Raw genomic sequence first — 11394 nt, forward strand, 5'->3', positions numbered from 1 at the left:
ATACAGAGTGGCTGGGTGGATGAGACCAGGGAGAATGGCGGCGAGTGAAAGGAACAGAAAACGGGCGCTCCGAAAGCGGGGCGCCAGCTTTTGATCCGGAGAAGAGAAGAGCAGAACCGCTCCATTGTGACGCTCAGACGAGCCGTCACGTTCAGACCTGCCCTTTGGTTCTTGGTTCTTCCCTCGGTCCGAGGGTGCGGATCTCACTTTCCGTGCCCTGCTGCCGTGACGGTTTGCTGTGAGGGTTGTCGTGCGATTACCTCTGCGCCTTCGCCAGTGTCCAAACCCCAGCGCGCCACACACTGTGGGCATCCTGTAGGGTTCTGGGTCAGGGCCGTAGCCAGTGGGGGGTTGGGGTTGCGGCTTCAGTTGCAGGGGGTAGGGGTGGGTGAACTCTCTCATTTACTCATCTCAGAAGTTCTGAACAGCTGATTTTTTTATACAGTTTGTGTTTTTTTTTATCTCTACTAAAATGACCTCATAGCTGGCGACGGGCAGTGTTGCAAGTTCACACTTCACATGAACTAGTTCAAAGTTCAGTTCATACAAAAGAAAATGAATAAATTCACGTTCATAGTTCACCAATTCAGTTTTGAACTAGTTCATGTTCAGTTCATGTTCAGTTTTTTTTTAGAAACCAAAGAAAAACTGTGGGAGTGAGTATTCTGTGCTTATCTTTTAAAATGAATCCTCTCCATTACCAGCTGCCCCATCACTACAATCTCAGATTGTTGTGGATTTTATTTTTACACCTGTTTCATTCATCACAACTAAGGCAGTAACTCTATTTAATAAACATGTCATCTGGACCTAAGCATCAATTCAGAACGTCACAAAATCTGAACTAGTTCAAGTGCAAGTTCTTTAGTTAAAAATATGTTAAGTTCAGTTCAAAGTTCATAGAACTTTCTGTGTCTGTGTTTATCTTGGTTACAAATACTTTACACACACACACGTCTGAGGATGTGTGAGGAGGCAGATGTAGCCAAACTTTATACGTACACTTAAACACATTATAATGCTAAACATGTACACTTAAACACATTATAATGCTAAACATGTACACTTAAACACATTAAAGGGATGATATTTAACATTCCAAAAAATCTACTAGATCTACAGTATGTTATATATTTGGTTGAGTTGTGTACTTCCAATGTCCCAAATGTTTCCAACATTTGGGACATTGGAGAGAGAGAGAGAGAGAGAGAGCGAGAGAGAGAGAGAGAGACAGACAGAGATGGAGAGAGAGCGAGAGAGTGCGCAAGCTGTGAGATGGACAGATGGAGTTTTTCCAAGGATGCTGATGGCTAAGAGACCTTTCACAGCTCCCGAAGTCCTCAACCAAACACTTGATGACACATTTAGAGGTTCATGGCCAACTCAGAAGAAATCCTCGCATGCAATCGGTTTTGTTCTCCGGTTCGGTATATTTTAAGGATATTCTCAACAAAACTTTTTAAAATTGAATGTTTGTGTAAGGCCACAAGTTGTTTTTCTGAGGAAGGGATTGGCATTATGAATTGGAACAAGGGACAGGAGCATGTTATCCGTAATGATGATTTTGATAGCATTTGATTTTGCCAAGTCATCGTAATTACTGGTTGATTTTGAAACGATGCAGGAAATAAATCCCAGACTTACATCAGTTCTTTCTAAAGAGAGAGAGAGAGAGAGAAACAGGATGATGGTGGGAGGAGAAAGAGGGGGAAAATAAGCCAGTGGAGAGAGGGAAAGGAAGAATGTCAAGGCACTCATGCATTCAGAACAGGGCAACAGTCCATTCCTCCGATGGCAGTTGTGTGTGTGCAGTGCGTGCGTGTGTGTGTGCGTGTGTGTGTGTGTGTGTGTGTGTGTGTGTGTGCATGCGTGCGTGCGTGCGTGCGTGCGTGCGTGTGTGTGTGTATGTGCGTGTGTGCACACTGTGTGTGTCTGAGGCATCCCTAGCATCCACATGCAGCTCTAGCCAGCAAAGCGTGGCGTTCAAAGTCTCAAGGACACTGAAATGTGTAAACAAACAGGAAACAGGCGTCAGTGTGAATCCCTTCCCGGACCAGGGGATTGCTTTTCTTCTGTCATTTGCATGAAAATGTCAACAAGGCTCCCACTCCGCCGTCTGGCCGTGGTTTTACGATCAATATCAAATTACAGAATACAGGAAATGCAACATTTGTAGAATATCTCTCTCCAGTACAGTGTAAACAAAGTATGTTGATTAGATAAGATTTGTGTAACAAAAGATTCAGTTTCATCTCTGATGGACAGACAACTAAAATAAAATTTTTGTAGTACATGAAAATATGAGTATAAGTATATCTGTGTGTGTGCGTGTGTGTGTGCATGTGTGTGTTTGCGTGCATGTTTGCTTGCATGATTGCGTGTGTGTGTGTGTGTGTGTTTGTGTGCGCGTGTGCGTGCTTGTGTGTGCAGTGCACTCACTGCACATGCGCTCATACATCACTGCACATCTATTTTTCTAACATACTTTCTCCAGCATTCATCAATCTTGCCATGTCCCATATGTTCAGCTGTTTCCCAGCCTTTCCGATATTAATCCACCCAGTGCCCGTCCAGAGCTCTGTGTGTGCGTGAGCCCAGCACAGGCATCATGTGACACGCTTCACGGCTCATTGATGTGTGTTATTAGCTCAGAAGAATCAATATCCACCCTGCAGATCTAGCGTGTGTGCTGTGCAAGCATGTGTGTGCATGGATATATGTTTGTGTGGGTGGATTCGTGTCTTCATGTTTGTGAGCGCATGTGTGTGTGTGTGTGTGTGTGTGTGTGTGTGTGTGTGTGTGTGTGTGCATGGATTTGTGTGTCCATCCTTGTGAGTACATGCATGTTTGTGTGTCGTGTGTGTGCGTGGATTTGTGTGTCTATGTTTGTGCGTGCATTGGCGTTTGTGTTTACTGAGTGCCTGAGGTAACCTGTGAGCTGTTGTTTGGGATTAATTCCGTCCTGGCCGTGTGTGGAGAATGGATCTGTTGGAGTCGACGGGGCCCGAGGCCCCTGGTGCTGCTTAGCGGCTCCGCACATAGCTGGAGAGATGTCGGGATCCATGTGATGTCTATGTCTACATAATTGACAGGCTCATGTGTTTCTGTGCACGTCTTTCTAGGCATGTGTATGTGTGTATGTGGGGGTTGTGCATGCATGTGATTCTGTGCTTGTTACTCTTAAGCACTGTTCCGTCTGTGTGCTTCAGAGGGCATGCATGTGGATAACAGCGTGCCCCTCCATGCAGGTGGGCCTCTGAAAAGTGGCTATACGTCGTTCACTATGACATTTATACAAGTAATTGCGTACCAGGTTTAATTTGAATGTAAAGCAGCATATGAATGTGTCCATCTAAACCATTGTGGTGGTCAGGTATGTGTGTGTGGGTGTGTGTGTGTGTGCGATCCTTCATTTACACACACACACCCGCAAACATACCACATATGGGGGGTGTAAATCTTTGATTCTGACCCCCGGACCACCACCCTGAGGGTGGAGGTCTCTGAGAGCTCAGCCGTCATGGGCCAGTGAGCGAGGGCGGCCTAATGCAAAATTGATGAGTAATTACTGCAGAGTGAAGGCTACAGAAATGGATTCTCCATTAAACAAGTCAAGGAACCGCAAGATAGTGGGGCGTGCGAGGGATAAGGGGAGAGAGAGAGAGAACCGTCTTGAAGGTACCTGTAGGACAATGAATGGAGCATCGTAAGACGGTGTGGTGGCTTCTAAAGCCATCCAGTGTTGGAAATATGCTCTAATGGTTTGGATGTCTGGTCAAGAGAGAGTAGAAGAGAGAGGCAGGGAGAGGTTATTTTAGTGATTAACACATTAAATGGAACCAGTGTTACTTGTTGGCTTGTTTACCATTTGATGAATTGGTGTGTGGGTGCTAATGAGAAATGTAAGAAGTTATTTCATTTTTCACAGAAAATCCACACTGTAAGTGGTTCAATTGATATAGCTTTCCCGATCAGTGGATCCACACACACACACGCACACACACACACACACACACACACACACACACACACACACACACACACACACACACACACACACACACACACACACACACACACACACACACACACACACACACACACACACACACACACACAGCTATCTCCTTCAGTTTTGTGTCGAGGTAACCGTCAGGTATTTCCTATACTGAACATTCTGAGGAGGAGTAAGCGAGGACAGAACTCAAACGGATTGGATGTATTTTTACTATTCTTTGTTCCTGACTCATCTGTGGGTGTCTCTCTCTCTCTCTCTCTCTCTCTCTCTCTCTCTCTCTCTCTCTCTCTCTCTCTCTCTCTCTCTCTCTCACTCTCTCTTATTCTTTCTCTCTCTCTCTCTCTCTCTCTCTCTCTCTCTCTCGCCCCCCCCTCTCTCTCTCTCTAAGATTTGCTGGTTTCCTCTCTTTACTCTATTTATTTGACTTGTCAGCTCCTCCATCGCTGCGTTCCTTTTGTTGATTTGTGTTTTCATTCCTTCCCGTGGATTGGCAGAGATGATGGAGTCAGCGCGGGGGGGGGGGTCCGGTAGAATAACAATACTAGTGAATAAAGTTGAGACAGCAGGTTATTGGTTTCACAGATTCATATAGTGAGTGTGTTAGGAGATTTCATCGAATAATAAGTATATAAAAATATATCTCAACGAGGCACTTGGAGAGTAAAATCCTGCCAAGCTTCCATCCAGGAATGAATAACAGGGACTTCTCTCCACGTTTCCAACCAGAGTTTGGCTCCGCTCTGCGATGAACCGCAGCAGTACAGTAGAAACACAGCAGTCTGCAGAGCGAGCCCTGTGCATCACTAATGGTGAGGTTGAACATGGCCGCTCTGTAGAGCTGTGTTGTGTAATATGTATGATGTGTCCTTCTGAAGACCTCTTCCTTCTGCTCTCCAAGGAAAGGGAAGTCCTATTTCCCCTGGAAAGATTAATAGATTAATAATTCCATAATAGTCTTCGACTCCTATGTTTTGGGGTGTAAGGGAGAATTAGGAGCGTTTTGTAATGAAACTGATATATTTGCATTTGGGGCGAGCCGTTGCATTGTGTCCTCATTGAGAAGGACCCCGAAGGCTGTGTTGCTTAGCAACATGCACATTTAAACGATGACTTGAAACTGTTTCTGTTTCTTCTCAACGTCTTTTTGTGGGTGTTTTGTTTTATTGTCATTATTTGCAACTAGCCTCGCTTACACAATCTGTGTTTTTGATTGGTTGCCAACCCAGTCGGGTAGCGGTGTGTAAATAAGCGTCCCTAACACATCCTGTGAACGATAATACACGATGAAAATGTGGATTTTACAAAATAACGATGTTTGCTTTTCAGAATCACCAGTGGTTTTATCCACTATTAAGTGGATAAGCATAAAGACGTAGTTCTTGTACTTTGGATCCAAATAGTAAAGGAAGGCATATAGTATCAGAAAAAAATGTGTAGGAATCACTTCCCAAACCAACCTATAATAAATGTACGACTGTGTTTGTAAATCTCTCCTGTCTTTTTTTTGTTCCAGGACTTTGACGACTTCATCTTTGCGTTCTTTGCCATCGAGATGGTCATCAAGATGGTGGCGCTGGGCATCTTCGGCAAGAAGTGTTACCTTGGAGATACATGGAACCGCTTGGACTTCTTCATCGTTTTGGCTGGGTGAGTGACACACACTGTGTACACACACACACACACACACACACACACACACACACACACACACACACACACACACACACACACACACACACACACACACACACACACACACACACACACACACACACACACACAAATACATGACCCGTGGACCCCAGGAATGCACTGATGCATTAAAGCGAAGGTAATGTTTCAGTCACTGATTGCTTCATGCTGATTTTTGTCCTGACATTTTTATCAGAAAGCCCCCCCTGACTGGCATTTAATGCCTTCAGCTCCTTAGGACGTCCTTGTTGTCCTCAGTGTGTGTTTGTGTGTGTGTGTGCGGCTGTACATGTCACACACATACAGAAACACAAACAAGATACTCAGATAGACCCATCGCAAAGTAATACATAAACACACACACGCACGCACGCACACACACACACATGCACACACACAAATACAATGCCTACTTATACTGTCGCCCCGGGTCAGGGGTGCAACTCTCTCTCTCTCGCTTTACTCTATTGATTACTTTTACTGATTACTTACTGCTCTCTTTGTGTTTAATTGTTAAATCAATGTTGTGGTTAATTTTGACGGTCTACCTGTCTATAGTCTATAGAGGTGCTACTATCCTATAGTCTATAGAGGTGCTACTCTCCTACAGTCTATAGAGGTGCTTCTATCCTATAGTCTATAGAGGTGCTACTCTCCTACAGTCTATAGAGGTGCTTCTATCCTATAGTCTATAGAGGTGCTACTATCCTACAGTCTATAGGAGTGTTACTATCCTACAGTCTATATGAGTGCTACTCTCCTACAGTCTATAGGAGTGCTTCTATCCTATAGTCTATAGAGGTGCTACTATCCTACAGTCTATAGGAGTGCTACTCTCCTATAGACTATAGGAGTGCTACTCTCCTACAGTCTATAGGAGTGCTACTCTCCTACAGTCTATAGGAGTGCTACTCTCCTACAGTCTATAGGGGTGCTGGCGGTGAATGTCTATGCGGCGTTGCTTGTTAAAAAGTGGCCTGTGTGTTTGCTGAGTGCAGGGTTTATTTTTCTGCTGTTTCTTCACATAAGGATCAGGGGGCAGGGAAGTCATTTGAATGAAGGATGCGGGCCTCTTCCTCTTATAGAACGGTATCCTAGGTAACAGGGGATGTCTGCTGCTCATACATTCTGGCAACAGTTGTGCGTTTCTGCAGAGAGGGAAGTGGCGTGCTGTCTCTCTCTCTCCTTCTCCTGCGCCTTTGAAGCAATGGACAGGAAGTTAAAGTGAGACGCACACTTGTTCTCTCTGTCACACTACTCTCTCACTCCTTATCTCTCTCTCTCTCTCTCACACACTCCTCTTTCACTCCTCTCTCACTCCATTTCTCTCTCCCCTCTATCTCTCTCTCTCTCTCTCTCTCTCTCTCGCTCTTGCTCTCTCTCTCTCCTCCTTAAAGAAGAACTGTTGATTACAGAGAGAGAGTTGGTGAGGGAAGAGCAGACGGATAGACAGACAGACATACAGGCTGACACAGGGTGGCCTGTGAGACAGAAGAAGCAACAGGTGGGGACAGTGCTGGGATTAAAGACAGAGAGAGGCCTCCCCATACACACTCACCTCCCGGTCAAGAGACGGTCGTCGAGGGCTACTGAAGGCAGCAGCCACTCGGCAGAGCGCTGCACCCCATCCAGACATCCACCAACCTCACCATGTATAGGCTGGGCTACGTCAGCAGGATTCACCATGAAGAAGAGGAGGAAGAAGAAGAGATTGTTTGAGAGAGAGAGAGAGAGAGAGAGAGAGAGAGAGAGAGAGAGAGAGAGAGAGAGAGAGAGAGAGAGAGAGAGAGAGAGAGAGAGAGAGAGAGAGAGAGAGAGAGAGAGAGAGAGAGAGAGAGAGAGAGGTGTTCCCATGGCTCCTGTAGGATACACAATACTTTGAAAAGGTTAACGGTGACACCCATAAAAAAAGTGAAAGAAAGAAGGGCGTCAGAGGCTGTGATCCATACATCGACCATGCCTGGCGTCGTGGCCTCCTGTGGGGTGTTGGGTTGTGTGTGTGTGACCCTTTCCTGGAGGTCGACCCAAACTTTACTACTGTGGAGGAGCGCAACAGACACTCAGGGATCACCGTGGCGTCTATGCTCAGACAAGAGTTCACTGTAGCCAGGTTCAACTCACATTATCAATGAGTTTTAACACTGAAACCCATTCTGGCTTGGCTCAAACGGTTCCTCATTGTCCTGTCTTTAAAACAGGCTGCCAAGTGCCACACCCCTTGGTACCTCCCCCCCCCGACAGACAGAGAGCCACCCCATCCACCCCCTACACCCCCCATCAACTCTCCTGGATCGCCTCTGCTTAAGAGTTCAAAGTCAAATCATTCAGGGAAAAAACGGGGCCCAGCTGGCCTTGGCTCTTCTCAGGGTTTAGACTAAGAATAGGTCAGATCTGGTCTATTTGGGCCCTTCGTTAGAAACAGTAACCAGCCCTCTGTCTGCACTCCAACAGCAGAGATATTAAACCATCTGGGGGAGACGTCTGGGCACTGACCTGCTCCTCCACGGCCCCCCACGGACATAAACAAACCACCCGCTGCTTCCCATACTGCGGCCCGCCGGCCCGGCCAGCAACCAAAGAGCCCTGGGGGGGGGGGAGCGATGGTGAGGGACAGGGAGGGAGAGACGGTGAGGGAGAGGGAGAGACGGTGAGGGAGAGGGAGAGACGGTGAGGGAGGGAGATATGGTGAGGGAGGGAGAGATAGTGAGGGAGAGGGAGAGGGAGAGCAAGAGAGAGATGGTGATGGAGGGAGAAAGATGAGAGATAAAAGAAAATAGGGTTGAGTCTAGAGGCTTGGTCCCTTCTTCATCTAGACCTTTATTCTTTAATATACTGATGCCACATAGAGCAAGAGTGAGAGAGGGAACGGGGGAGAGGGGGAGAGGCGGAGGGAGAGGGAGACGGTAAGGGAGAGCAAAGAGAGACAGCCCCTTCTTAGGAGGAAGGCAGAGAGAGAGGGTGAAATAGATGGTGAGGGAGAGAGAGAGGAAGAGCGAGAGAGAGGGTGAGGGAGGGAGAGAGACAGAGAAAAGGGCGAGATTAGGGAGTAGATGGAGTGTGATGTAAGAGTGGAGAGGAGTTATGTGCGGCCCAGAGGAGAGAGGACGCGAACAAGGGTACAGTCTGTCGTGAACGATGTCGTCCATTAAAGACACGGCCTGCTGTAAGTCTGGGAAAGATACTCTGAGTGTCCTCACCGCCTTCCTTCACCCCTACCCCCCTGGTTCTCTCTCTCTCTCGCTCTCGCTCTCTCGCTCTCTCTCTCTACATAGTATAATATAATTAAATACAAATTATCTTTACATATCAAATATGTAAGGGATAATGTATAGAACGCCGGCCATTATCAGGAAATAAGCCCAGACTGGGACTTGCTTCGTCCTGAAGGGGCTTATTTTAGAATGACCGGTGACGTTCTATACATTATCCCGCTTATTACACGGTTGCTTGTCAAAAGGAAAAAATAACTTCACACTGTGTGTCATTTTACAATTACCATTCGTAGTGTTGATCAGCAGAGAAATAGTCGTTAGACGTTGACGTCGCTTAGCAGCCTAACAAGTTACCAGACTTCTTGCGGAGTGATACGAAAGACGTGAAAAAAATCCACTCTCCTTGACAGCGGTCATTATATGCTTAGCAACGGTCATAATCGAAAAATAATTCACCACAGAGCGTTCCACAGCATTGAGAAGAGCCGTGTAATAATATACTATAATAGTACTATAAAAAGTAAAATGTGCGATATTATAAAAATATTGCACATTCTCTCTCTCTCTCTCTCTCTCTCTGTCTCTGTCTCTGTCTCTCTCTGTCTCTCTCTCTCTCTGTCTCTGTCTCTCTTTCTCTCTCTCTCTCTATTTCTCTCACTTGCTCTCTGTCTCTTTCTCTCTCTCTCTCTCTCTCTCTCTCTCCCCCTCTCTCGCTCTGTGTAGAGGGAGAGGCAGAGAGAGATATGAGGGAGAAGGAGAGAGCGTTTGATGGGGAAGCCTGGTCTGTGGATGACTTGCTTTGCGTGAGGAGAATTTCTGAGAAATATAGGAGTCCTACCCCCTCCTATATTATATATCAATATTTATTATTGTGTATTTATATTATAATGTGTACCTGTTGCAAATGCTGCGCCGCTTGTAGTGCATGCTGACTGTGTTGCTATGACAACATGAAATGGCACTAGGAAACGGCATTCCCCCGTAAAAAAAAAGTAATTGGAGAATAACCACATGATTGTTTATGAATGTTGATGAAGTGCTGTGGACGGATTGGCCCGTTTTACAGAACACAATGGGTTCTGTGTTTACAAAACAACCACTGCAGGAAATGTCAGCTTACCTAAAGTATCAGAGTATTTAATGACACGACATTCAAACCAGTAAAAACCAAGTCAGGGAAAATAGGTGGTGGAGAATGAGAATGAACACGAGGCCAACAGCAACAGCAGCAATCATTTACTGTAAGAACGAAAGCAGTGGAACAAAATGGAGCTTGCAAAAATGAACTTTAATTATTTAGGAGAGGAGTCTGTATACTTCCTTTCCTAATATAAAATAACGAGTAAAATAACTCTTGTTAGAAGTGTCCACTAGCATCAATACAATAACAACACACCAAAACACTTCTCCTAACCTCAAGAAGTGCCTTCACTCCCCAACCTGCTTCAAACGTCCCCCTACCCAGTCCCCATCTCCTGCCTCCCCTTCCCTCCCCCCTCCTCTCCTCAAACCACTAACATCCCAGCAACCAGTGTCTCCCATTAGGCGTCAGGGCGTGTCCCAGGGAATGTGTGTGTGTGCGTCAACGTGTCTCTCTCTCCCTCCCCCCACCCCCCCCCCGTTCCCCTAGTTCCCCACCTTTCTTCTGAGCTCTTGCTGGGTGGGGGGGGGCTGAGCGCTGAACTCTTCCTTATCAAGGCTCTGATAGGCTGTGAGGGACTCAGGGGACAGGACGGGGGGGGACCTGTCACTCACTCCCATTAGGTTCACAGTAGGACGGCGGCTGGCAGCTCCGCCCCCTTGGGCGGAGGCGGAGCCCAGACAGTCACTGACTGTGTCTGACACGGTGAAACACACCTAGGAGGGGTGGAGGGGGGCGGTCGGATAGCGACCGCCGCTACGTGCTAACATTGAAACAAAATCATAAAGTCATAACAACGCTGAGCTGATAAGCTAATGGCGCTAAGCTTATGGCACCATGCTAATGGTGCTAAACTTATGGCAGTAGGCTAATGTCGATAAGCTAATGGTGCTAAGCTTATGGAGGTATGCTAATGTTGCTAAGCTAATGTCGCGGTTGTACCACAACCACCGAGGGCGCGTCCCTGACCTGTCGATGGTGACTCATGGGGTCACGACCCTGTGACTCATGGGGTCACGACCCTGCAGCAAAAATAAATAGGGACTCAAAAATGATTGTTGCCCGGGAAGTAAATGCTGACTGTTTAATCCCCGCCAGCCGCAGTATGCTAATATTAATGTTATTTTAATATAAACCGGTATGAAGGCTCTATCGAGCTGTTTCCAGACACAAACACTGAACTTCTTCTCAGTGATGAAGTCAGCCGCAGGTCTCCGGCTGGTTTGCTGCTTTTTGATTTGTGATTTACTTTTGACGTTTCCAGCCAAACACCGAATATTAAACAGTACGTATGAGCAAGAATAACAGTGACCTGGCACAGCCCGGGGCCA

General features: G+C 46.5%; 1 protein-coding gene across 1 annotated transcript in view; it reads right to left on the bottom strand.

Moving 5' to 3' along the window:
• Window positions 1-10548: 10548 nt before the first annotated feature.
• Window positions 10549-11394, bottom strand: part of spata20 (spermatogenesis associated 20) — a gene marked incomplete at its 3' end in the record, with an annotated part of 13581 nt that continues 12735 nt past the window's right edge. The window contains 1 exon segment of the mRNA XM_084475656.1: window positions 10549-10760. Within this exon segment, the coding sequence (XP_084331782.1) occupies window positions 10549-10760 (212 nt within the window).

Source organism: Micromesistius poutassou (genome assembly GCF_964030765.1).
Source record: "Micromesistius poutassou genome assembly, chromosome: 11".
Taxonomy (NCBI): Eukaryota; Metazoa; Chordata; class Actinopteri; order Gadiformes; family Gadidae; genus Micromesistius; species Micromesistius poutassou.